General features: G+C 51.2%; 1 protein-coding gene across 2 annotated transcripts; it reads right to left on the bottom strand.

The window, feature by feature from the left end:
* Window positions 1-1,560: 1,560 nt before the first annotated feature.
* ADA2 (adenosine deaminase 2) lies at window positions 1,561-27,934 on the bottom strand. Of its 2 annotated transcripts, none has more exons than XM_045554639.1 (10): window positions 27,646-27,934; window positions 22,142-22,471; window positions 20,429-20,654; window positions 18,965-19,175; window positions 9,311-9,438; window positions 7,744-7,834; window positions 6,516-6,624; window positions 3,989-4,146; window positions 3,184-3,386; window positions 1,561-2,935 (listed from the first exon to the last, which is right to left on the bottom strand). In XM_045554639.1, exons 2-10 carry the CDS (start codon window positions 22,461-22,463, stop codon window positions 2,842-2,844), a joined length of 1,542 nt encoding a protein of 513 aa, XP_045410595.1. In that variant the 5' UTR covers window positions 22,464-22,471; window positions 27,646-27,934; the 3' UTR covers window positions 1,561-2,841. The 2 variants fall into 2 exon arrangements, with proteins under 2 accessions (XP_045410595.1, XP_045410594.1); XM_045554638.1 differs by lacking the exon at window positions 27,646-27,934 and adding an exon at window positions 26,174-26,217.

The following is a 27,934-nucleotide window of genomic DNA, read 5'->3' as shown; positions in this document are numbered from 1 at the left end:
TGGCAGACAGCACCTTAGCAAAGCGCTCATCCCTCGGCCCCGTGAAGACGCATCGACACTGTGTGCAGTGGTGTGCGGGAAACGTTTCACAGCATTTCCACAAAGGGCTGCTGGGGATGCTGATCTGTAAACTTTGCTGAGTTTTGTGGTGTAAAAATTCCCCCAAAGACTAATGTCAGTTTCCCAACAGGTTGAAAATGTGACAATTGGCTTTTGCTTGCCAGCTAGGTCACCCCATCACACCCAACTCGTGTGCCCGCTGTGTGGTGCTCCAGGATGGACAGAGCGTCCCCTCGGAGGGGTCCTTTCTGGACGCGCCACCTGCATCTCTTCATATGGGAACTTTAGACACACCTGCAATGAGGGCCATTCTACAAAGTAACTGGCCTGCAAGCTTCAAAAATGTTGAAGTTACAAAAGACAAGGGAAGACTTAGGAGCCGTGCAGACTGAAAGAGTTGCGAGAGCTACGGCAACTAAATGTAACACGCGATGCTGGACCGGGTTCTGGACTCCCCTCCCCCCAGAACGTGCTCAGCAGGACCAGAGCTGGAGCCAGACGTTAGGACCTTGTTGGTGTCCTTTCCTGACTTGGGTGGAGATACTGTGACTGCGTGGGAGAACACCACTGTCTTTAGTAAATGCACACTGGAGAATCCAGGAGTAATGGAGCATAATGTCTACAACTTAGTCTCATGGGTTAGGAAAAAATAGGACATATGTATAGAGAGATTTTAGGTGGACAGAGACAAAGAGAATGATACAGCAAATGTTGTACAATGTTAACAATCAGGGGAACCTCGGCAAACAGAATATTCACATTCTTTGTACTATTCTTGTAACTTGTTTCAGGTTTGAAATTATTTCAAAATAATAAATGTTTCATTGCACATTTAGCTCAGTAGGACTCAGCCTATTGAACTAGACACAAAGGCACGAAGGCAAGAAAGTAACTAGACACGGAGGCAGGAGTGTGTGTCATGGTTCATTTTGCCAGATCAGAGATCACACCAAGTCCAGGCCAGCGACCTTGCACTGTGGCCCATGCCGGAGGTCTCTGCAGCCATGGCAACTTGCTACGGAAGCCCACTCTGCTAAATCCATCTTTACCAATTATTAAATGTAAGTCTGCCAAGGTGGGACCTACGAAATCTATTGGGATTGGTTAAGGCAATGGATCCTCCTCAGAATGAGACAGGACTTAGAGGTCTTCTAGCTCCACGTGCGCACAGCCTGCGTTAGCTGGCCACGGTCGGCGAGGCTTGCCCTAGTACCCTGGGAAACTGCGACTGGAGAGAGGGCTGGCCGCTGCCCGAGAGTGTGGACGCAGGTGATGGATGACGGATGGGAAGACACTCAAATCCACCGGGGACCTTTAGGGAATGCTTTGATTCCTTCACATCCTTTAACTGGGTGAGGACAGGGCTGGCTTCTTGCCTTCTGTCTCCCAAAGGCCAGGCTAGGATCCAAAATCTGATCACAGGAGGTCTTTTGTCTGGGGAGACTCCGCTCTGCTCCCTCCTGCCCCAGCAGCCAGCTCAAGGGAGACAAGTGACCCCCACTCATTCAATGCATCTTTTATTGAGTACTAACTAGGTTTGGGGCTAGGCTCTGGGTTTGCACATGTGTGAAACAATCAGAAACAATCATTAGTGCCTGCCCGCTTGGGGCTTACAGTCTGGCAGGGCAGGACTGTAAACACGGAAATAAATATATGATTATAAACTGTGATTGGAGTCACGAAGGAAGAGAGTGAGGCGCCGGAAGAGAGAGTAACAGGGCAGAGGCTGAGAAAACCTCTCTGAGATGGTGACCTGAACCTGAAACTTAAAGGGTGAACAGGAGTGAAGTAGATAAAGGAAAGAATGTTCCAGGCAAAGAGAATGAGAAAGGCCCTGGCACAGGGCAGAGCTTGGGACAGCGGCGGAGCAAAGGGCCCATGTGGACAGGGCCTGGGGCACGGGGGAGCCTGGGGCAGGGTGGCACTGGGAGGGATCCAGGTTAGGACGCTGCACGCCCCGCGGAGACATTCGGGTTTTATTCTAAACCCACTGGTTATAAGCAGTGGAATAACCTGATTGATTTAACTTCCCAACAGTCGCTCTGCTCTATGAAAAATGAACTGGAAGAAGCAAAGAGAAGAAAGGGGAGATCAGTTAGGAGGCTAAGGTCATAACTCCAGCCAGAGGGGACAGTGGCCTGAACTTGCTGACAGCAGTGGAGGTGGAAGACGCAGATGGACTCAAGGTACATTTCTGCGTGGGGAGCAGGGCAGAGCAGCATCACGACTGTCACTGAAAATGTCTGCTTTGAGCAACCCGGGAGAGTTTACCAAGGTGGGACGACCGGGGAAAGGGTGAAAGGGAAGGGAGCGAGCTCACAACTGCACGTACTTGGTTTCTGAGATTCCTGTGAGCTCCCCAAGTGAATGAATAAATTTGGGGATCATCAACAAACAAATGGTATTTATAAGCAAAGAAATGGATGAGACTACCTAAGGAAAGAGTGCGGAGGGCGGAGAGCAGAGGAGACAAGAGGAGAGAACGAGGGAGAAGTCACCGGGAGCCAGCTCAGGACTGCGCCCGGGGACAGGGACGCAACACAGAGCCCAGAGGAGGAGCTGGAAAAAGGAAGCAACCGGAAGCCACGGCCAGAGAGAGGAGGAAGCCAAGGGGGCTGATGTCATTGTGGCTGAGAGAGGAGAACGTTTCCAGAAGGTGAATTTGGTCAGCTGGCTAGAGTTTCTGACGGGTCAGTCAACACGGAGGCCACTGAAGTGCCGGGGCATGGGGTGGATTCGAGACCGACGGGGAGGAGTGTGTGGAGGGTGGCCGTCTTCTCCTCACTGCGTAACCATGTCCGCTACGAACTTTTTCCATCTCTTCTCCCAGGTTTCCATGAAAGCAGTTTTCTTGTCCTCTGACAGGACGCTGTACCTGCAGGAAGAGGAGGAGCCCGGGTCAGCCCCAGGAAGAGGCTGGGGAAAGGGGCAGGAGTCTGAGGGGACATCAGAGTCTTGCAGAGCACGTATCGCCCAGTCTGCATGCAAGAACTAAGCAGCCATGACATGGAGCAGACCCGCAGGAGCCCTGGGGACGTCTGCCGCAGACCCCCTGAGGGGCAAACAAACGCAGGCTGTGGGCTGGAGGGGGGCAGGGGCCTGGGCCGTGCACAGGACGCTCACCTGATGGAGTTGATGGCCAGCTGTTTGAGGGTCCGCAGGTCGGCCTTCATCCCCCCAATGCCCATGAAGGCCTCGTAGAAGTCATAGGACAAGCCTTTGGCACCGAAGACAGCTGGGTCGTCAGAGCTGATCACCATGGGCTGCCCGATGGCCATCAGGGTGGCCACAGGGTGGTTTCTCAAGTCAGACACCAATTTCAGGACCTGCCCCGCAGGAGGCAAGAAGGGCAAGCTCTAATCCACAAAGAGCCGACACTGGGAGGCTAGACCTTGAACATGGGCAGCTCCTGTTTGTCCCCATCACTACTCTGAGCACTGGGGTGACTTCTGGGCAGAGTCACAGGGAGGCACAGGGACATAGCCAGTCCTCGAGCTCTTCCCTATGTTCTCCAAGAGTCATCACACTGCAGACGTTTGGTCTGACTCACCCCGGGTCCTGCCCCGGCTCTCTGGAGCGCAGCCAGGCGGCACGTGCACAAAGGACCCCAAGAAGCAGTTGGAAGCAGCAGTGTCCCAGGGCCCCTCCCACCTCGCTGGCCTCCCTCAGTGTCCCTTTTGCTTTGTCCACAGCTGTGCCCCAAATTCCACCTCACTGGGGACCCTCACTGCTGCCTCGTTCTGATGACTGCCATGGGCAAAAGGCCACTCCTAAATAACGTGACTAAAGGGAGGGGGAGAGTGGAGGAACGGAGAAAAACAAGCAGTTAAGAAGACAGAAATTATACAAGAAAAGGTTTGGGAATCAGAATCGAGGGTGAAGTTCGGGGAGAAGACCATGCTGGATTAGTCCCAGGAGTCGTGCATACCTGGTTGGAGATGGGACAGACTTCTATGGGGATGTCCTTTTTCTGGGAGAAAGCCCTGACTGCTGGGTGTTTGCTCATAGCAAAGCCATGGCCAATTCTGGTCGTGTTCAGTGTGACGGCATCCAGAAGGTTTTTGTCTACGGAAGTGCCGTGCCAGTCTGAAGATAGAAGAACAGTCTTCAGGGGGGGTGCACGGGTCTGAACCACAAACTGTCCTAGGGCAAAGGCCCCAGACCCCCTGAAGCAAGCAAATGAAAAGAAATTAACATTAACACCCCCACCCCCACACATGTTTTCCTTTTAATAATGCTAAAGAGAGGTATGGTATACCTTTTGTACATTTAATTAATTAATTTATGAATCTGATGGGGAAGTTGAAACTTACACAGGTTTCATAAATTGGCCAAGGACATTGAACTAGTAAGTAGCAAAACTGAGTTGTAAACCTTGGCCTATCTGACCCCTCAGTCCATATTCTCTCTTCCCCTTTTTGTTAGTTTCTAGAGCTATTTTCTGGGACTCTTAGTTTACGCTCTTTACAACAATGTGTTACAGCCTCTCTTATTCATAACGCCAGTATAATTACCTGTACATACTTACTTTAATTTATATATTTAACAGTGCTCTTGAGACATTTATCACTTGCTAGATCACAGCAGGTGTTCTCGCCGCAGCCTCCCCGCCACCCCCCACATCGGCCCTGCGGCCGGCACCTCCTCAGAGGCCGAAAGGACAAGTCCTGACTCTCCCAGCCTCCCTTGCAGCTAGAATAGTCCCAAGGCTTGGCCTGGAGGTCGTTGTTGGGGAACTCCCGGGGCTCCCTCCCTGACAAAAGGAGATGCGCTGGAGGGAATGTTGTCCGGCTTCACTGGATGTTGTCACACCTCAGTGTGACTTCACCATCCGAAGAACACATGGGGGAAAAAATCACCAATTCAGTGAGCACAGGAGAGGTTGCTTTTTACGCGAGATACTAATGGCCTTAATGTAAAATCTGTCTGATGTGTACTCCATTCTTGCAGCCAAAATCATCCTAACTGATCCACACATAAAATACGAAAATTCCACTTTTCTGTTAGAAATAAAACTCAAGAATTCCCATTGTTAGGGCTTGTATTTGAGGTGGATTTCCATTGGTTTTTAAAAGATTTCTTCTTCTTTTTTTAAATGAGGACATTACTTTTGGGTATGAAATACACAAGTCCTGGCAAAATCATCTCCAAGGACCATACATACATCTTGGAACTGGGTTAGAGCCTGCGTTACGATGTTTTGTGCTGTCAGAATTATTTCACGCAGGTAAACATGATTTTCCCAACGGGGCCACAAGCTCTTTAAGGTTAACCACCCCCTCCCCCGATCCTATCCCCCACAAACAAGTCTTTAAATCTCCTAGAGCACACTTTGATCTAAATTGGATCTAAATTGACTCAAAAATGTCAGGAAAAAAAGATTAATGCCCAGGGCCCCTCCCTCTGAGCAATGATGTGATACATCAAGGCTCGGGCCTGGTGGGGAGATGCAGCTGCCCACTGCTCGCTCCTTCCCTCCTTGGTCTCCTGAGGGTGACAGCTGGGATGCAGCAGAGAGCTGCCCTGCGGTCCAGGCGCCCAGGTGAAAAGCCTCCCTCAATCTTCCTATTGATCTGAATCGCTGCCATGCTCTTTGCCTCGTTAGGGTTCACACACTTAAGGACTGGAACATGAGAGGGGCTGAGAGATGACGGAGCAACCCCACGGATTGAGCTCTGGGGACCAGACATGTGCCTGGGCTGATGGCATTTCAGGAAGAACAGCAGCCAAGGCTGCTTAGAGCAGGGTGGGGTCTCCTCTTCAGCACTGATGAGGGACAGAACTTATGATGGAGCAGGCCTGGTTCTCGTCCCTCTTCCGCCAACTTCCAGCTGTGTGACTTGGGGCAGCTCAGTTAACCTCTCAAGCACAATTCAGTCACACAATGGAGATCATCAGAAAGGGCTAGAATTCATATACATTGTATACATGTGTCAAAATATCGTACGTGCCATATTGTACAAATTACATATGACTAGGATATATCAATTTAAAAATAATATTTGTGCTTGGCCTTTTAAAACAAATTTTTATAGCCAAAGTCAGACAATGTGAGTTTGCAAGATTACGCGTTCACCATGGTTCCAGTTCAGACTCCAATGTGTACCAGCTCTTTAACCTGGGACCGATAACACTGTATTTGGAGCCTCGAGCACTTTATCTACAAAATGAGGATACCAGCATGCCCTGGCAGGTCTGGGGTGAGGATTAGAAGTGATGTAGGTAAAGTGCCCAATGCTGTTATTATCGCTGCTGTTCCTTCTGCACGGGGCTGCCGGCGGGACTGAGATAACACATAGGAAAGGGCCCCCAGCGGGGGCTGTGAAGCGCCTGTGCACCACGGCCAGGACAGTGGGCACTGGCGCCGGCTCCCGGCAGCACCCTCGAGTGGCGGGGGCTCCTGCTGACCCCTCCGCTGCCCCGCATGTGCCCTGCACGGCACCCGCACGGCTCACCAGTCTCTCCGGCGTGGAAGAAGTAGGGTAGTTTGACACCCTGCTTGACAGGAATCATCAGAGCCTCCTTGTAATCGAACAGGGAGTGGCCAGTGTCCTCATGCCCCACCTGCAGGACAGAGAAGAGGGACATGGAGTGTGCTTCACCCGTGGCCCATAAACACCCTTCCTGTGCCCTACCGCACTACCGTGTGGGACCTTTGTCACACAGTCTTCTAAGAATGACCAGTAGCAGAGTTGGGGTAAACGAGAGTGTGTTATTGCCCTGAAACAGTTGCTCCCTCATTCAGAGGCTGCGCCTTGGATCCCCCCGCCCTGCCCACCTGTCTCCTCTCACAGCAGCCTCCAGGCTTCAGCCCTGGCTCGGGGGGCTGGCGGGGCGAGGGAGGCAGGGCGCCCCTGCGCTCTCCCCTAGTCTTGCACAGAGACAGGAGAGGGACGACGACATGGGAGGAGGGAGGAGCTCCTGCCCTCTTCCTGAGAGGCTAGGCCCTTCAAGCCGTCCCATCCCGGAGGACCCCAGGAGGACACCCTGGGTCCAAACACAATGGCCCTGAAATCCACACCTTTCGGCTCTGGCTGTTCTGAAACCAGGAGCTTAAGCACAATCTCAGGTTATGTAAGAGGGAGTCGGGCGCCTTCCAGCCAGCTGGGCCACGTTAATGTAATGAGACTGATGAGTTGCCACCCAGGAAGTCTGGCCTGGCTGTGGCTTTGATTGGGGGACGTGAGGGACAGTGACAACATCTATGGATGGGCAGCTTCAGAAATAGATGGGGAAGCAAGTGTCTTAGAGAAGAGGGAGGGACAAATGTCACATCCTTGAGGATCTGCACTGTGGACTCTGCCTCCTGACACCACCCCTCCCTCACGCACTACAGGGTGCCAGGATGGTTCTAGGAGCCAGATGCAGCTGACAATGTGGGATAGAAAGAAGGGCAGAAGGCAGGGCAAGGGGAACAGGGCTATAATTATTGTCCACATGCCCTGAACTCTGTCCTTGTTCTGGAACTTTCCTTGTTAGCCCTTTGGCCCCCTGCTCTCCCTTCTCCCATCACTGCCATCCCCCCAGGCCCCAAGAGAAGGTCAGCACTGAACTCCGGGCAGCCCTGCCAGGTCAGCGGCCTGGGCCTCTCCCAGGGTTTCAGTGGGTGCTGCGGGCACATGGATTTCCCTGCACGAGAGCTGCCCACTCTGCAGACAGCACCTCTGTTCACAGAATCGTTACCAGGTCAAACCCTGCCACCATGTTGGGGAACTTGGTTCGAAGGTCCATGGCTGTTCGGACGGATTCTTTGATGACAGACACGTCTTTGGATCTGAGAGAGACAGAGAGACACTAGGAGAGAGTGCAACTCGGCAACAGTCATAAATCCCAGAGAGGTTCCCTCTGTGCCTGGCACCACTGCCACATGACCCCATCCCAACCAGGCTGTGGTGACCTCTGAGAGCTAGTTAGCCCAAATCCATTCCTGTCAAGGACCCTTGCTGGCTCCAGGGGGGTCAGCGAACCTAAGGGAAAAGAGGTGGCAAAGTGGCCTTGTCCCAAACTTTCCCTGCCTCCCTGTGGGGGTGGGTCATGGAAGCAGACACAGTATGGAAGCCGGTTCTCTGTCCACTGGACACCTGTGAAAGGTCACAGGTCACCCGAGTCCCTGACAAGTAGGCTGGACCCGGCAACCATCTGGCCTCTTGCTGATTAAGTCAGCAAGACCCTGGGCACTCCAGGGACCCCGCAGGGCCAGGCAAGCAGCTTAGCAACAGAAGATGAGAATCTGGCACAAGTCCGTAGACAGGACGAAGGTCTCTGCCCGGCTGCTGGCTCACCTGTTCCAATCCTCACTCTACGGGACTAAGCTGTCCCCATAGCTCCTGCCACACCCTCCCCCACAGCCTAGGGGAACGTGGGGGCACCAATCCCCTCAGCTCGGCCCTCACACTCCCCTGCCACTGACCCAGGGAGGGGCAGCTGGCACCAGGGAACCGCTGAGCGGAGCCAGCTGGGCCCCTCCTGCAGGCTCCGTCTGGGGAGGCCCAGCACACAGGCGAGGGGCTCAGCCTCTGCCACCCCCAGGCCCCACAGGAGGGGAGGGCGCTCAGGGGGAGTCTGGTTGTCCTTGGAGCCCAGCCGCATCCCGTCGGTGCCCCTCCCTGCAGCCTGACTCGAAGTGACCCCCTGTGACGGCTGCCCTGCCACTCTGGCCACGCACAGTCACAGCCTCGAACCAGCTGCCCTCAACACCCAGTGAGAGCTACTGGTCTGGTAAAGTCATAAGGCAGCCAAGCGATAAAGCCTTCTGTGCTTGCCCGGGGAGGAGAGCGGGTCCTGCCCCACCCCACGTGCCAGGCCGCACACTTGTCACTGCTGCGGGTCCCCACAAGCAAACCTGGGCCAGCACCACTCAGGGCCCCGCACACGGCCACACGCAGAACCACCCCAGTGGCAAATTGAAACAAAGAAATGGGCCAATTATCCAAACATTCAGGCAAAAACACTAGGCTCATAACTGAGTCACCCAGGCCAGCGTGGGGTCACAGCCTAGAATCATCTGGTCTTCATTTCAGTTTGGTTGTGAAGACCCAAACTAGAAGGGATTTCATGGATAGATCCAGACTTTTACACTCATGCACAAACGCACACGCCGAGCCCACAGCTCTCTGGCATCAGGCCTGGGGTCTCAAACCACCCCCAGACCCCTCACCTGGCTCTCTCCTCTGCTCCCCGTCCGCAACCCAGCGCCTCTGCCCACATCCCGCTCTCCCGACTCAGCAGCTGCGGCGATAGTCTCTCTCACCTGTGATCCGAGTAAATGATTTTGATTCCAATAAACTCTGGGTGACTTTTCACAAACATCTGAGCCACGTCCTTGTAAGTCTTCACTGACCAGTCCTTGTCGTGGATCTCCCCGTTCAGTTCGTACACCTGGGAGGCAAGCACGTCCCAGCAGGCATCAGAGGCGAACAAGGAAAGATGTCACTGCCAACTACGCACACTCTCCTTGTTCAAGGTCCTCTGCAGCCTCTGACATTTTCTCCACTGCTTGATCGGAAGTCCTGGCCCCTTCGGGGATAACACTCTTCGACACCTGCCTGTCTCATTCATTGCTGTGTCTCCACACGGTGCCTGGCACGCAGTAGGTGCTCACTAAGTATTTGTGTAATGACTGAAGAATGGGTCACGGGAAGAGGTCACAGCAAGAAAGAGGGGCCCAAGAATCCATGTCGTCTCCCTGCTGTCCTTCCCACTCCACTCCCCGCCTTCTCCACCTCCGGCCAGAGCACCCCAGGCGGTCACTGCCACCAGGCAGGGAGAAGAGCTGGGAGTGGGCGGTGGGTGAGACAAAGGAGGAAGAAGCTGAGGGAGAAGAGGTGCACAGAGGGGAGGGGTGTCGGTAAGACCCCTCGAGAGTGCCGCTGGCGGCTGGGCATCGAGCCAGGGCACAGTCTCCAGGAAGTCGGCTGGCCGGGACCCTCTGCCCTCCCCTGTCACTGGGTCAGGTCTTACCCCACACCACGTGGCCGTGTGCACGGGCAGTTCAGGGTGGGACAGTCTGTGGGAGTCTCTGCAGAGATTGCAGGGTGAGGCAGGGTGGCGGAAAGAATACGTGGGGTTCGGTTTTTTCCCTTGGCCCTTAATTAAGCCCCTGCAACGTGTAAGGAGCGGGCTGAGCCCAGAAGGGATAACAGGCGCTGGTAAGACGAGCTCCCTGCCCTCCAGGAGCTGCCGATCTAGTCAGAGACACTCTACCTGCTTACGACGCAAAGCAGGAGGAATAAGCAGGAAACAAGCATGTGGGAGCTCACAGGAAGCAGCCACTCATCCTAGCGACGGAATCTGAGGTCACCAGTCTCTGGACCCAGGGAGTAGGGCACAGGGGCTTCAGGGAGCCCAGAGCTACTCCTCGCCCTAAAGGGAGAAGTCCCTTCTCACTGGAGTCAGCCCTTTGTGTCCCTGGCACTGAGGGAGCTGGGTCCTCTCAGGGACCACCTCCTCTGCCCCTGTTGTCAACCGGTCCCCCCTCACACCGTCTCCCCAGGCCCGGGCCAGCCCGCGCCCGCCCTGGCCGCGGCCATGGTGTGCACCCCCTGCGACCGTCCCCGCCTTCCTCTCCTCCCTGGCCCTTTGGCCTGCGGGGTCCGGCTCTGCTGCCTGAGTTGGGGGCAGTGAGGAACGGCAGCTTGGCCCTACTGCCCCTTGCTCTTTGTTTCCCCTGCCACCCCCCGGGAAGCCTGGCACATCAACGTCCCCACGAGGCTGCCCCAGCCAGGGCAGTGGGCTCACTGTTCCCAGGCGGAGTTCCCCTGGTGGCTTGTGTGGCAGCAGGCGTGCTCCGGACTACTGAACGTTAAGGCTGCCAGGATGTTCCACGGGGAGAAGCGTGGGCACTGTTAGCCCAGACTGAGCCGCTGCCCGTTGTTCCTATTCACTGACGGGGATCAGAACAGGCCACCCCAAGACACACCACTTTGGCGTGAGGACTATCTTGAGGTGAAGGCGATTAAGCAGCAGCCAGTGCAGACTGAGCTCTCTGCCCTCCCCCATCTTCCTAAAAGCGGGACACACATTGCCCTTTGTGAAGGTGCCCCCACCTTGAGAGGGGGACAAGTCTTTTCAGTGGAGACAGAAAGATGTCACCAAGATGGGTCTGCACAGACAACCCTTGGGGAGGTAGCCCAACCTTCTGCTAGTTTTCCCATGTATTTACCTGCTTACAATTTACTAGAAGCCCAACCCCTTTTCCTTTGTCTTGCCACTTCACAATTTACCACCACGCGTTAAAAGGGTGTGTAAGCCCCACCCCAACTTCTTTGGGCTTTCACTTCTTCTCGATGAAAGCCTCTACCTGTCTGTGCACATGAAATTAAAATATTAGCATCAAATAAAATTTGCACGTCCTCTCCCCTGTTAATCTGTCTTTTATCAGTTTAATTCATGGGCTCAGGAAGGTAACCTAGGAAGGTAGAGGAAAACTTTTATTTTTACCCCCTACATTTCCAAGGGTTTAAAGAACTTTTCCTGCACTGATCAAGGCTGCAACAGGCGTCAGGCGCCCTGTTAGGGTCTTCAAGTCTCTGATGCTAAAAGAGCCCCCGTGTGCTGTAGCCCAGCAGTTCCCGCAGTGTGGTCTGGGGAGCCCTGTGGGCCCCCTAGACCTTTTCAGGAAGTCTAGAAAATCAAAACTCTCTTAATAATTTGAAGATATCACTTGTCATTTTCACCCTCATTCTCTCACAATATACAGTAGAATTTTTCTGAAGCTATATCATGCGTGATGATATCATCCTGACAGGTAACAGACTATGAGCTTGTATTTCAAAAACTTCTCAATTTTAATAACTAATCAGGATATATCAATAGATATGATCCACATAAGTAAAACCTGTTGGAAATCCTCAAAAATTTCTAAGAGTATAAAGGGATTCTTGGACCAGAAAGTTTGAGAAGCATTGCGTTAACCCAGCCCAGAATTGTCACCTGCAGGTGTCTCGTCATCACCCAGCTGGTTGGCAGCAGGGAGCAACAGAGTTCTGTCCATGCCTTGACCGCCCTGTCATTGTTGAGTCTCCTGCTCATACGCCCTAACTGGAATAGAGACTCCTTGAGGGCAGGGTCCACACGATGTTGATTTCCTCACCTCCTCACCTACAGCACCAGAGTAGGAGCTCCACAAATAAATATTAATTCAAGAGGAATGCCATCCACACGTCATTTTAAAGGTACTAAGCCCCAGGCAGCATATTTTAGGGACTGGATGAATAGACAACTATTGGAGGGGTGGCAGGTGGAGCTGTGCTAGCAGAATAGAAGGGAGACAAAAGAAAGAAACTTAAAAAACAATCTACAAACAACAAACCTGCCTAAAAGAAGATCTCTGGCAGATTAATCAAGCATGCAAAGATATGCAAATGATACAACCAGAGGCCTGATGGGGCCTTACAAATGGCAGTGGTTCCAAATCATCAATCCTGTCATTCCTGTGCTTATCACTGGAGAAGCTGGGCCCCAGGCCTTCAAGGTTCTACCCACACTGCTCGTTGTCATAGCACGGAGTGCCAGGAAGACAAGATCTGGCTCCCAGGGCTGCAGCCTCATTCAGAGCTCCTTCCTAGTCTCCTGGTGCCCTGTAAATCACCCTGAGGCTGTCCAGGCCCTGCACTCCTGCGGCTCTGGCCTCTCCAAAGAAACTGCAGCCTCAAAGGAAGGGAGTGCTTAGGATGGGATCTGAATGCTCAACAGCACCCCACTTCCAGGAGAGGGAGCCCCCTCTGGGGAGGGGAGGCCTGTAGCTCCTCCCAGCCTCCCAGCTAGGCGGTTGGCAGGCATTTGAGGGAAGGGCTCTGCTGGTTTGCGGGTTCTGGTCAGCCTTCTGGATTCAGGCTCCCAGTGGAGCTACAATCTGTCCCAAATCAGTCATACCTCATAGGATTATTACAAGGATCAAATGAGTTAATATTTGTAATGCATTCAGAAATGACAACCATTAATAATGTTAATATTACAAATCTATCATCAGATCTACAAAAACAACTCAGAACCTACAATTGTCCTAGGAAGATGAGTTAACATCTAAGAACTTAACAATTTGTAAGTACAAGTAGGTGATGTTAGTCGTTTGTCTAAGACTAAGCGATGCAAAAGGCTGCTATATCCAGGTAAAAAGCCTTGAATTAAAAGCACATTGAGCTCAATCTTGATTACTTCAATTTTTAACTATAGTTTAAAGAACTGTAAATTTGTGGGGAAACTATTCAAACTACATACTACTTACATAAACCAATATAATATTACAAAGTTTCACTGTCTTTGATGTCATGGAGGTATAGAATTTTGAAGCTTGAAGGAACTGTAGGGAAATCGGGGAGCAGAGAGTTGCTCAAGGTCACACAACTAGTTTGTATCAGACCAGAAACTAGGACTCAGGTTTCTAATTTCTGATGCAATTAGCTCTCACTACTAGTGCATCATTCATTTGCCAAGCTTTGAGCTCCTACTAAGTGCCAGGCACGTGCAGAGAGCTTTACATCACAATCTCATTTAATCTCAACACTACACGGGGAGGTAGGTCTCATTTTATAGACGAAGATGTAGAGCCTTAAGAAGGTTCAGAAAGTCAGCCCTGCTACATGGGTAGTGGGCTGGGGTCTGCCAAGGCCAGAATCCTGCTTGCCCAGAGGAGTCTCCCATCATCTGGGGGCCCTGGCCCCGCCTGTACAAAGGCCACACTGTCATTCGAGTGACAGTCTCAGGGTCTCAATCTGGGACTTGGGTTACCTTGGAATCACCCAAGGAGAGGAAAAAAGCCTGTGTCCCACCCCAGACCAATCAAATCAGAATCTCTGGGTTAGAGTCTGGGTTTTTTTAAACCTCCTCAGGTGATTCCAATGAACAACGCACAGCTAGGGTAAGCTCTACCATTCTGGGGGCCTGACCGCCAGTAAACAGCACAGCTGCGGCCCAGCAGGGTGAGTGCTGTCATAAAGGGGGCCCTTAAGAGAGAGTATCCTCACAGAGTGACACAAAGACACTTCCGCAAGGGGCCAGGTGGAATCCAGGCAAAAGCACTGGGGGGGAGGGGCAGGGGAGCAGTAGAGTACTTGTCATAGGAGTGACAGCATCCAGGAAAACGCTGGAACGACCGACGGCTCCTGTCTGCCCGCCATGTCTCTCCCTCCAGACCTCCCATCTAGGCGCCCGCAGGACAAGCGCCCGTGCGTAACCTCCCGGCCCAGGACGGGCTCCACGCTGAGTCCTCCCCAGGACCCAGTCTGGGCCTCCAATTCTGGCTGTGGGGGAAGGGACTGGAGCCCAGGAGATAAGACCCGCCTAGCAACTGTTGCCATGGGCAAGTAGCCTTTGTCATCGAGCATTAGGAACACAATGGGAGGCTGAGCAGCCAGGACAGTCCATCAACTTCATTTGGAGCCCTGAATTAGCCCACGACTGAGCAGGGAGGTAAAGTGGCTCGGAATTCTGGGAAGACTGTTTTTAGCGACTGGCTAGCGTGTCGATGGCCCCCTGTCTGGCTAATGGGGGGCATTAAGACCCAGACTATCTGTGGCAAGAGGCCTTTGTTCCAGGGTCAGGCCGGAACAAATGGTCAAATCCCAGCCCCCCAGCCCCCACCAGAATCTGAAATCCCAGCAGCCAGCACCTCTAGAAAGGCCGGCTGGGGCAGGGTGGGGCAGAGCGGGAGAGAGGAGGGAGTGGGGCAAGCCCCCACGTTAAGTGCCCCACGCCCGAGGCTCCGCCTCAGACTCAGGGAGGCGAAAATACTCGCTTTCCCTTGCAGAAAAGGGTAAGGTGGAACTAGAAACCAGCGCTCCGGACTTTCTCTTTCCCTCCAATCCCGCTTCTCAGCAACTTTGCCCAAATACTTCCCCATCATGCTCAAGATGAAAGTCACAGCCCTTAGAACCACCAAGACCCAAACCCTCTCCCAGCCTTTTCTCCCTCCCGTCAGCCACTGAAGAGCCCAGCGTTCTGCAAGGGTTGAAGGTTCTCTCCCCGCTCCCCACACCAAGAAAGTTGTCAGGATTTGCCCAACAGGAAGCCACTCCCCTGCCAGGGCCCAGCTCATCCTAGGGATAGCCACTCCTCCCCGGAAGTGGTAAAATGGAAGCCAGACGCCCTCTCAGGGACTTCCTTTTGCGATGAGGTGGCTACCACAAGGCCCAGAGAGCCCCACTCAATGAGGAAACCGTCCAGTTTGGGAGCCTCGATCTGGTCGCCCCTTGCAACCTATGTGACCTTGATCAAGCCCTTTGGCCTTTTCTGAGCCTTAGCTTCCATATCCATAAAATGAATTAATATCTTCTCTAAAACAGGGTTTTTGGGAGGCTCAAAGGAGACGATGCAGGTGAAGAGCTTTATGACGGTCAAGGTGAAGAAGGTGCTGTCTCCAAGAGGGCCTGCCTCGGGGCACCTGCATCCGAATCCCGGGGAGGGAGCCGGGAGAGGGCACTAGTTAACTTTTCAGCTTCCTGGCCCTACCCAACCACACAGAATCAGAACCCTGGGAGGTCAGGGTCCGCAAACAGCACTTCCACATTACTCACGTGCACCTCAGCGTTTGAGCAGTGCCCCCAGCAAACATGGCTGCTGAGGACACCAGGCAATGTACCCTCTGGTGCCTGAGATAAGTCACTGTCTAGTTGGGAAATCAGGGTTTATATGTTATGGCATAAATAACACAAGGCGACACATGTGGGTGCTGGAAATAAACATTACAGGGAGCAAAGGCCCTCTCTTTTCTTTTAAAAGATAATTTGTGCCCAGGTCTATGTACCTATCTATCTGCTCTGTCCTGACGAGAGACCCTTCGCCTTCCAGCGGAGACAGGCAGAGGAAAGTCCTCCTCCCATTTCTCAAGAACTCAGAAACGGAAATACAAGTCTGCACTCAGAGTCAAAATACAAACAAGCAGCAGATCCACGTGGAGGTAAGCCAAGTCACCTTCCAAGGGTGTTGACACAGCTAAGGAACAGGGGGCTCAGTCCATGCTCCGAAGAAAAAGGAGAGTTGAGACTCAAGGAAGCTTTGTCTCAGATTAAGGGACCCACAAACTGGAGGAACTGGTTCTTGGGGCAGATGTAGCCTTCATGACAGAGGGTCCTAGAATGCTTTAAATAAGACTGAGGGTAGGAAAGGTGATTTAGGAATCTCCACCAGAATTTTTGAAAAGGAAACAATGCAAAAATGTATACACTGCATTGTTTCAGAAACATTTGTTTCATTTTATGGATGCATATGATAGGTGTGAAAATATTGTCTTCAATATTCAATTTATTGTAGTATTTATTTGTTTCCAGGGGAAAAGGTGATAGCTTTTTGTTTGTTTTGCTTTTTCCTTTTTTTCCCCCTGAGACGGGGTCTCTTTCTGTACTCACCGCCCCCCATCCCCACTAGAGTTCAGTGACATAACCATAGCTCACAGCAACCTCAAACTCCTGGGCTTAAGCGATCCTCCTGCCTCAGCCTCCTGAATAGCGGAAACTACAGGTGCGCACCACCATGCCCAGCTAATTTTTCTACATTTTGTGGAGACAGGGTCTTGCTCTTGCTCAGGCTGGTTTCAAACTCCTGGCCTTAAGGAATCTTCCCACCTTGGCCTCCCAAAGGGCCAGGATTACAGGCGTGAGCCACCACGCCCAGCCATGGTGACAGCTTTTAACATATTTCCCAAAGGGTAAGAACACTGTTACCAACTCTTAAGTTCTCAGAGCTCAGTGATAGGGCTCATTAGGGCTCTAGTTCACAAAAAAAACTTTTGACTATAATTTGGCTTTGAGGAGAGAATTTCCTGATTAGGAAGCATAAGTATCTGGTCTGAATGATAGTTTCATTCTGACTTTCTTGTTTATACATTCATTCTTTATGAATGTGGTCAATGTGTATCAGTCCTCCAGAGCCCTATCACTTCTGGGTCTACAAACAATAAAATTTCTGAGCTTATAAAGATAAAAGAATATGCTAAAAAAAAGCCAAAATGCTGCCACTCTGTGAACCCTTCTACAAGCTTGAAGGTCAGTCACCAAGGCGTTTACATACTCAATAAATATTTGAACAAATGAGCAGATTATTTTGGATATAATGTAGAGGAAACTCTACCCACAGGTCACTTTCCCCAAGCCACTAAAAACCTTTAACCAGCTCAAACCCTGTGAACCTACCAGATGGAATGCCCAAGAATCATGCCCACTCCCTCAATACCCTATCTTCCCCCCGCAAAAATGTCCTCAGGAAAGTTCCCTTCAATAGACTCACCAAAGGAACTTCTTAGTAGTATTTGATCGACTAGGGCTGCTCTCTGCAAAAGATCCTTCCCCTTCCAACATAGAGCCTCCATTCCGCCAGCTCCAGTCTGTAAATCTGGGTGGGTCCATGTCATAGTACCCGGAATCCCAGTCACCCTTTACTCCTGGCCAGAGTGCAAGCCCCTAGAGTCAGACTTATGATAATGCTCTCTCCTTTTGGACTCTTCCTAATCCTTCCCCATTTCTCTGTCTTCAACTTTTCTTCCTTAAAATCAAAATAATTTTTAACCTCTTCTTAGGGTTAGGACTCCATGGACCCCATTTTCTTAGCTGACTTTAGGAGAGCCCCCTCCTCCTGTGCCTCAGCTCTTGCCACAGTCCCGAGTCACTTCAAGTCACTTCATCCTAGGTCTTCCTGGGCACACCGGGTCCCAAAGACACATGCCCCCTTAGGACTTGCACTTCAGTGGCTCTGCCTGGGAGCTCTCACCCAAGCAGCTCCATTCTGACAAATTGAGCTCACACTTACTACTTTCTGCCCCAGCCCCATCCTCCCAGGTCACTCACCTCTCAGTGGCCACCCTGAAAGAGTTCCCATTCTTTCACCTGCCGCTTGTCTCTGTCCTCTGCCCACCTCCTAGGCCCCGCGCCCTTCAGCTGAGAAGCCTTCCTGCACGCTAGTTCTTCCGCTTTGTTCCTCCTGCTACCCCGGGGCCCAATCAAACCGTGGTCTGCTCCGTGGGCAGGTACCGCAGCAGGCGCCGCTGCCACAGTGCGGACCGCTGCAGGATCTTGTCTCCGGCCTGCGCTGGCCCTCAGCCTCTCCGGGGAATCAGCAACCTGCCCATCTCCCAGAGGTTCTATCAAACACCCACTGCCCTCCCCTGACTGCCCTCGGTCTCAGAGGGTGTCCTCGCCTTGCCTGCTGCGGAAACAGGAGAGGCAGGGTGGGCCCTCCTCCCTCAGCAACCACTGCCACCCCAGTGTCATGTCTGCCCCACACCCACCTTCCCTCTGGTCTTACAGAACGTTCTCTGGTTGCAGGACAGTCTCACTCCCTGGGTGCCGGGGTGGCCACATCCTGCCCTCTTTCTCCCCGCTATTTTTAACCTCTCCACGCTCCTTCCTTAGGTGAACAGAAGTCTCTCTACCCTAAAAAGAAACCTCTTGCACCCTCTGTTTTCCTCTAGCGACCTCGACTTTCTTTCTCTCAGTCACAGTCAGGGTCTTTAATCAGCCAAACCTGGCTGCACTTTATCACCTGCATTTCATTTTTCTCTCCCAAAGTCGGCTTCTCTTCTCAGCACACCGCTGGAACTGCTCACGGTGGCTCCTAACGTCCTGCCATGGGGCCCCCTTTACTCCTGAAGCCCCTTCTCCATGGCCCCTGGATGCCTCTGTCCTTACTCTCCTCCTCCTTCCCAGCTCCCACCAGGCGCACTGCATGTCACAGCGAGGAGAAGCTGGGAGCCACGAGCAAGGGGGCAAAGGGCAGTGAGGGTGGTGTTCCCAGATTTGCTGGGGCCACCCTGTCCGTTTCAGGTCTCCTTGCTCACAGTGGCCCCTGGAAAGGCACCTGTCACCTTGCACCAGAGACCTGGGGGTAAATTCACGGGCATTCAGTGCTACCAGGCAAGACCTGAACATGAGGCCGAGCAGAGGAAGGAAGGGCGAGGAGGGCAGCGCGGGCTCACCGGCAGCAGCATGGCTCTGATCTCCATGTAGAGCACGTTGTCCTTATAGAACTCCTCCAGGCTCCGGAAGATGTAGTCTCTGAACACTGGCGCATAGTGGACAAGGCCAGAGATGGTGAAGAAGATGGTTTCAAACTTTGACCAGACGACATTTTGGTCTACATAAGTCACCTCGGGGTCCTGGGTCATCAGAGTGAAATTCCTCAGCAGGCTGTCCGAGACGAAAGGGGAGTTGAGGAGGCACCCGTAGGGCTACTGCCCACTTAGCGTCTCCCACCCAGAAGCAAACCGGGATCATCCCAGTGAGCAGAGCAAAGGAAGGGGCAACGGCAGCACCCCGGCTGTCCAGGGTGAGCCTGGCCTCTGGCTAGGAAGCCACTGCCGGCTCACACTCCCTGGAGACAGCTTGGGAGGGCAGTGCGCACCAGCCGGGCCCACCCGCCTCCCTCCACAGCCTCGGCACCCTCACCCCGTGGTGCTCGAATCCCAGACCAAGCTCTCTTTGGGGGAGTTATGGATGGAATTGTGTCCCCCACAAATTCATATATTGAAGCCCTAACCTCAAACTGCCTGCATTTGGAGACAGGCCACCTAAGGAGGTAGTCAAGGTTAAGTGACTTCGTAAGGGTGGAGCCCTAATCCAATGGGACCAGTGTCCCTACAGGAAGAGGAAGAGACACTGGGAGTGCACACATGCAGCAGACGTGCGAGGACACGGCGAGAAGGCGGCCTTCCGCACACCAGGGAGAGAGGCCTTAGGAGAAACCTACCGTCCAGCAGTCTGACCTTGGACTTCCAGCCTCCAGGACCGTGAGGAAATAAATTCCTGTCATTTAAGCCACCCAGCCCGTGGTGTTCTGTGGCGGCAGCCTGAGCAGATTGCTGCAGGCGTGTGATGGGAATCACTCTGTACTTGGCACCACATAATGCAGGTGTATGTCCCTGATTTGCCATTTACCAGCTGTGTGGCCTTGGGCAACTTACCTAACCTTGCTGTGCATCATGTCTCTTATTTCATAAAGAGAACCTCATGAAAGCACTGTGCCTATGATTAAAATAATTGTTATTATAATATTACTATACATGTCTGTTACGAAGTTGTTCCATTATGTTTTCAGGCTGTTTCGGCCACCAGCCAGACTGTCACTTCAGGAACTAGGGACTTTTCTTCTCTCTGGTCTTATTGAGCTTCAAGACAAATCTCATTTGTGGCAAGAGTAGTGTTGCTGATAAGCCTTTTGCAGATCAAATCAGATTTTAAATGCACCAGGAAATTACTGTGGACAGAAAAGGTGCTGATTGCTTTTGTGAAGCAAAAGTATCCTGTAAAGTTAAGAGAAAAAGCTGCCTAGTCCCCTTATGAGGACAGATTTTTATACGTGGGTCTGTACCAAGGGAGGCACACCTGCACGCTGCACACTCCGTGACAGGCCCGTGACACCTGCTTGTGGAACTACCACTCACCTGTTGTCAAACTCAGTGACATTCTGCACCTGCTTCCGATAATCCTCCAGCAAAATCCACTTTGAACATTCTTCTGTCATAAGGGTGTCAGGAGTTGGGTCAGCAAATTTGAACTGCACGGTGCCCCGTGGAGTGAAACAGATGTGGCAGTGGGGCCTGTAGGTGACGTTCTTCACCAGCCAGTCCATACTCACGATGCCGAAGTCATGGAGGTGTAAGGCAGCCCCTGGAGAGGGAAGGAGAATGGGAGACGAAGGAGTGGAGTGCAGGTGCCAGGTGTGGGGCCCGAGAGGACAGAGTGAGTGCACGGGAAGGAGTGGGAGCAGGAACTTTGCTGTCTGGCCCAGCCGCTCAGAGCTGAGCATAACCCATTTTCTCATCCTGGCTCCCGAGCCCCGCCACCCCACTTCCTGCCCTCCTCCGCCTGGATGGCTGCCTTCCCCGCTCAGTTTAAGAGTGGAGCTTCCTTGTCTTCCTTTCTCACCAGTCAGAACCATGAGTGCTCTTGCTGGAGAGGGGCAGCATGGTGACTGGCAGAGGCTTGGAACCAAAAGACTGAGCTTCAAGCTGGGGCTCCCCCAGTTTCCAGCTCTCTGTTGGGAGCCCCAACCTTTCAGTGAGGCCTTGCCCCCAACACTGCACGGTTGGGGTGGGGGGGAAGGCAAGAAGAATGAGCCTGGGACCAGTCCTGTCTGCATGCTTGTCCTTGATCCTCTCATCCTGCTCCCCAGCCACCCCACCCCACCCCCGCTGTCTGTTCCCCAGCCCTGGGCCTGCATCTCTGCAGCTCCTGGCCTTCAGGATTCACCCTTGAGGCCCCACATGTGTCCTTCCGACCAGATGCCAGGTGTCTCTGGTGCTCCTCATGGTGCAGTGCACACTGCCCCTCTGCCCTTCTAGCCCATGCAGCACCTTCCCTGACAGCCCCTGGGCAGGTGTCCCTGCCGCCTGAGCTTTGGCGTGTTGCCTCTTACCAGCCCCATCAACTGGGTATGCTACTTTGCTGACCTCACCATTTTTTTTTTTTTTTCAAAAATCTCTATTTATACCATTTTTTAAAAAGGTATGGAAAAGTCCTTGTAAGCTGCAAACTGCTATTTATATGTTATTTTACTATTCACAGAAGTGTGTTTATACTACCCCTGGATGCCATGTAGTATCATATTCCATCTGGTAACTTAGCCCATGGAGAAAGGGTGGAAGAAAGGCCTTGAGGGCCGGGCGTGGTGGCTCACACCTGTAATCCTAGAACTCTGGGAGATGGAGGCAGGAGGATCATTTGAGCTCAAGAGTTTGAGACCAACCTGAGCAAGAATGAGACCCCGTCTCTACTAAAAATAGAAAGAAATTAGCTGGACAACTAAAAATATATAGAAAAAAATTAGCCGGGCATGGTGGCACATGCCTGTAGTCCCAGCTACTTGGGAGGCTGAGGCAGGAGGATCGCTTGAGCCCAGGAGTTTGAGGTTGCTGTGAGCTAGGCTGACGCCATGGCACTCTAGAGCAACAGACCAAGGCAACAGAGCAAGACTCTAAAAAAAAAAAAAAAAAAAAAACCCTTCCTAGACAGCCAGTACAGACAAAGGAGCTGGGAAGCTGCGTGGAGTTTTCTCTATTCCATTTAGAACAACAACAGCTCCGATAACAATTACAGCTCCAAGTAGTTCAGCTACCTTCCCAAAATCCCCAAACCACCCCTCTCCAAACCTCTACCTTTTGGCATCATCTTCATGATATTAAACACCTGGCTTTTCTCAATGAGACGCTTGGCCCGGAAGAAGTGCATGCTGGGCGGGAACACCAGGGTCTTCATAGCCTTGGTCATCTCGGCTATTTTGATGGCCATGAGCTTCTTGTTGGCCTGCTCTTCCTGGGTGCTCAGCACCAGCTGCCCGCCCAGCCTCATCGTCTTCTCCTTCATCGACAGGTGGGTCCGTACTTCATCTACGGATAGCGCCGAGCCCAAGACAGACACCGCCACAGCCAACAGCAGGAAGTTCAGGGCTGGCCACCCAGATGGGTCCCCCACCGCCATTGGGATGCCTGGAAGAGGAATGGCTCATATGGAGACGCCATAGGACTGGAAGGGGGAATGAGTACATGAAAATCTACAAATTTAAGGGTCACACTCCGATTTTCCTTTTTTCACCCTGTTCTTAGACTATCAGGAGGTGGTATATTGAAGGACTTTTTTCTCCAAGACCCCAGAGAAACTTTTCCAGGTCCAGATAGGTAAGGGTTTCCCTAATGAAAGGTCACCACGAGGCCTCCAGCAAGGTTTTAAGGTCAACAAGCCAGAGCTCACTCATAAAGACATTGAAATCAGATATTTAGTGTCTCACTTTTAAAATATAGCCAGCTACTTTGGAGGCTGAGGTAGGAAGATAGCTTGAGCCCAGGAGTTTGAGGCTGTAGAGTGCCCTGATTGTGCCTGTAAATAGCCACTGCACTCCAGCCTGGGCAACATAGTGAAAGGCTCATCCCCTAAAATGTTTTTTCAATTAAAAAATTTAAAAGAATAGCAAAAGAAACAATCAACAGAATAAAGAGACAACCTCACAAATGGGAGAAAATATTTGTTAATTACTCATCTGACCAGGGACTAATGTCCAGAATACACAAGGAACTCAAACAACTCAGTAAAGAAAACAATAAATAATCTCATTAAAAATGGGCAAAAAAAAGAGTAGACATTTCTCAAAAGAAGACATACAAGCAGCCAACAGATATATGAAAAAATGTTCAACATCACTAATCATCAAGGAAATGCAAATCAAAACCACAATGAGATATCATCTACTCCAGTAAGAATGGCTATTATTTAAAAGACAAAAAATAACAGATGCTGGTAAGAATGTGGAGAAAAGGGAACTCTTATACACTGTTTGTAGGAATATAAATTGATACAATCACTATGGAAAACAGTGTGGAAATTTCCCTAAAAATAGAACTACCATATGATCCAGCAATCTCACAACTGGATACTTACCCAAAGGAAAAAAAAAAATCAGTATATCAAAGGAATACCTGCACTGCCATGTTTAATGCAGCATTATTCACAGTAGCAAAGATACAGAATCAACCTAAACGTCCATCAATGGATAAATGGATAAAGAAAATGTGGTACATATACACAATGGAATACTATTTGGCCATAAAAAAGAATGAAATCCTGTCATTTGCAGCAACATGGCTGGAACTGGAGGTCATTAAGTTAAGTGTAATAACCCAGGCACAGAAAGACAAATATTGCATGTTCTCACTTATATTTGTGAGCTAAAAAGCTTGATCTCATGGACACAGAGAATGATAGATACCGGAGACTGGGAAGCACGGGTGAGTAGGGTGAAGAGAGTTGGTTATGGGTACAAGCATACAGTCAGATAGAAGAAACTTATGTATATTTCAAAGTAACCAGAAGAGAGGACTTGAAATGATACCAACATGTAGAAATGATAAACACTTAAGGTGATAGACACCCAAATACCCTGACCTGATCATTGCACGTTTGCTTGTAACAAAATATCACAGGTACCTCAAAAATATGTACAAGTATTAAGTATCCACAATAATTAAAAATAAAAAACAAAATAAAAATAAAAGATGAATCTAAAAAAAATGTTTTGTGACTTATCCTAGATATGCTTTTTGTTTTCTCCTTGCCTCCTTGATGACAGCTGCTGTGTCTGTCTGATGCACTACAGAGTCCCAGTTCCACTGAGGAATACCTTTCCTGTAGCAGGGGAAGCATAAATATGTATTGGCTCAAGTTAAACATATTTAATTAAAAAAAATAAAAATTAAAAATAAGTAAATAAATATAACCAGAGAACAAAGGATCACGAGACGTTTGAAGAAGGATGTCAACGTGAGAAAGAAACCAAAACAAAACACACAGAACTAAGGAGCCAGGGGGAAATGAAGCAATGTAGAAAAATCCAAAGAATTATAATTAATATCCTTAGAGACAAAGGAAAAGATATTGTGTCTGCAACACAAGAATAGGAGTTTATAAAAAATGAACACAGAATGAGAAAGAGCTTTTTGAAGTGAAAAATATAAGTGCTGAAATTTAAAATTTTTACCAGCAATATTAAAAAGTGAAATGGAAGAAAATCTTTTAGAAAGTAGAACCAAATAGGAGAGAAGAAAATGAGATGATTATTGGTTCAGGAAATCCAACACCAAATAATGGACATTTCAGAAGGGAAAAGAAAAAAATAGGTGGGAGGAAATAAGCAAATAGGTAGCACAAGGAATTGTCGCAAAACCAACAGCGAAAAGACTTGTTGAGCACCTGGCACAGCTGAGTGCATCACTCAGTGGCCACATCGAAACACATCACCTTGTTATCTCAGGACACTCGCATTCAAAAAAGATTCTAAAAGCTTCCAGAGAGCAGCTGGTCCCGGCTGGAAGGAACTCTATTAACCACCTTCTCGCACCAAGCACTATGTTTGGCCCTTTCCCTGGGTTCTCTGTGTGAATTACATGTACAGATCGTTTCTACGTCCTTGGAAGTACGACCCAATACACCAGAAAGAATCAAGACTGTGACTGAGGAGACCTCAGGAAGAGCCTCAAACTAGTATCAGTCCTTAACTGTGCCCACACGGGCACAGCACTGACGTTGTGGGTCTCCATGTCCTTCCCTGCAAAATGGGTGGCTTGGCCTGGACCAGTGGTTCTTGAAGAGTGATGTGTGTATCATCAGTGACACGAGATACAATTTGAGGTGGTTCCCAGATGAAGATGGGTGATTTTGATAGGTATGTAGCTTCAAAATGTGTCTTAGCACATCAACCCCATGATATCATGACTGTTATTGTTTTGGTTAAATTAAAAAATGTTAAAGTAAGTTAATTTGAAGAAAAACATTAAATAAATAGAGGTGCAGGGATGTGACAAAAATGGAAAGTTCGGTAATCGTTACACCGTGTTATGTCCAAGATGCTTCCCAGCTCTAGCATTCAGTTATTCCATGGCCCATCAGCTACTGACAGGGGATTTTAACAGGGAACAAGCATCACCAGTCCCACAGTCACGGCAGGGGCTGCACCTGCTGTGCCGATGTTCACCGTCACTAAGTCCTTGACTCTCTTCTCAGACTAAGTGTCTGCCTGCAGCTGAGATCTCCAGGGTGAGGGGACAGTGACTTCTGTGTCCCACCCCACCCAGCCTGCGCTGCATCCGCCACCCAGTGGCCCCAGCCTCTTGTCCCTCTCTCCCTAGTGACACATAAGCTCCAAAATTTCCAACTCCGTCTTCTCCAGGAAGGACCCAAGAGCATGTGTGTCCCAGCATCTGCAGGCTGAGCCTGGCCCGCCAGACAAAAGTTTAGCTAACGCTGGTCGAGACCAGCCTGGTCAAATATGAGGAAAAATAATTCCTGCCAACACCTTTTGCTATACCTATTTCATCTTCTCTCCCTCCACAAAATTTTTCTCTTACTTTTAAAAGAGGGTGCGTGAAATCTCTAGAAAATGGTTTGTTTCCGGACTGAGAAGAAAGGAACACGCCATGTGCATCTGTGGCTCTGAGTAAAGTCCTTGGGCCCACAACTCTTTTCAAGACCCTGGCGGACAAAGCCTCTTCCTCCTCCACTGAAAGTCTCAGAACCCCCTCTGGTGGGGGCGGGAGGCGTGTGGCAGGTAAACAAGCCCAAGCACCCCAATGCCCAGCTCCCTCCCGAGTCTCCCCAGCCCAGAGCTCCACCCAGACCCCCACCCAGGGGACCCCAGTTACCTCACAGCAGGGCCAGAAACTGCAGGCTGTTTGCTTAGTGTCCCCAACAGCTGTCCCAGAAGCACCAGAAAAGCCCAGCAGCTGTTTCACTTCCTGCGGGCAGGTTTCACTTCTCTCCAGCCTGCGTTGCACAGACCTCTCCAGCCAGGGCAGAGGCGCTGTGTGGGGCCGAGGCTGCGGACAGCCGAACGTGGGGTCTGCATGCGTGCTGGGGTGTGTGCGTGTGCGCTCCTGTGCGGGAGGTGGTGTGTTTGTGTGTGTCTGATTCACGTGCATGTGGGCGTCTGTGTGTTTAGGGGAGGAGGTGTGTGTCTGTGTGATCTGTCTCTGAAGGTCCAGGACAGAGTTTTGGACAACAAGCGCCACGCAGAGGCACTCCAAAATCTGTTCATGATTTTTGGGAAGTGTCTCCTGCCTCAGAATGTGGTTGTGCATTGAGGGGTGACCCATCAGACAGAGGGCGAAAAGGTAGCCACGACAAAACGTGAATGTTTCCAGGGGAAAATACGGGAAGTGGGCAGCACAGAAGAGGCGACAGGGAGGTGTGAGGAGAGAGCTGGGTGTGGGGTGACCAGCAGGAACAACAGTTGAGGGGTGGGGAGTGGACAAAGCGGATGCCCAGCAGGGTAGGAATCGGACCTCTCGCTCTATGGCCGGCCTTCCCACTCCAGCTGCGTGGCCTTGGCCATGTCATTGAAACTCTCTGTACTTCAGCTTCCTGATCTGAAAATGGGGTAATAAAAGTACCTGCCACATGGCGTGCCTTGTGAGAATTAAATGACGAGTGCATGCACAGTGCCAGGTGCGTGGTAAGTTCTTAATGAATATTAGCCATTCCTGGTCTTGGCGGTAACTATTCTGATGCATCCGCCAGGTCAATCAGAGGGAGGAATCGAGCCTGCACCCGGGACCTGCAGGACGCATGCAGGGTCCACCTACTGGATGTGCGGCCCCTCCTTCCCAGTCCCACTCTGACCCAGCCCACACCCCAGCTCTGCCGCTCCCATACACCTGGGACCTCTGGGCTCCTGTTGTCATCTTCTCCAAGCAGGAGGAAATCCAAACGGGAAAAGGCAGAGGAGTTAGAAATTTCTCATCAGAAGTTCAACCTTAATTTTTTGAAAGTTGGAGGAGTGAGAAGGCACACGCAAGCAGAAGGGAAAAATAGATTCGATTAAATCAGAAGAGCAGAAGGCCAATTTTGAAAATAAATCATTTGAAGAGTTGTTTTAAAAAAACAAATCAAAGCTAAAGATCAAGCTTTCTCTCCAAAAGCTTTGGCCAGACACAGGAGGTAGCGTTCACATCTCCAAAGGCTGCTGTGGGGCCCCCAGGCCGTGCCTCCGCGAGGCAGCATGGACAGGCAGCCCTGCCAGCGAGCGGAGGGCTCTGCTGGCTGCAGCTCCTGGTCAGGCAGAACCTGCCTGGATGGGGATGGAAACCGAGAGAAGAGAAACGCTGGGCGCACGTACCTGGACGCTGGATCAGAAGCAGCGAATCAAAGCAGGGTCAGTGCCGAGGCCACGGCAGGCTCTGCAGAGGTGCGGGGGCAGCTTGTCTGGAGCCAGCCTCCTGGCCTTCTGTGGCTGGAACCAGCTCCAAGGAGGACTTTTATGGCTGGAGTCACCTACCAAGGGGCGTCAGCCTCCACTCAGGCGTGACTCTGAGCATTGTCTGGCAGGAGGGGTGTGGCATCTGACGACAGTGGGCACATGTGTAGAATGCGAGCCATTCTGGAAGAATATTTTGCCAAGTGCAGAG

This window comes from Lemur catta, chromosome 6, assembly GCF_020740605.2.
Source record: "Lemur catta isolate mLemCat1 chromosome 6, mLemCat1.pri, whole genome shotgun sequence".
Taxonomy (NCBI): Eukaryota; Metazoa; Chordata; class Mammalia; order Primates; family Lemuridae; genus Lemur; species Lemur catta.
The sequence above is the reverse complement of the archived record's forward strand: the minus strand, read 5'-3'. Positions and strand labels throughout refer to the sequence as shown.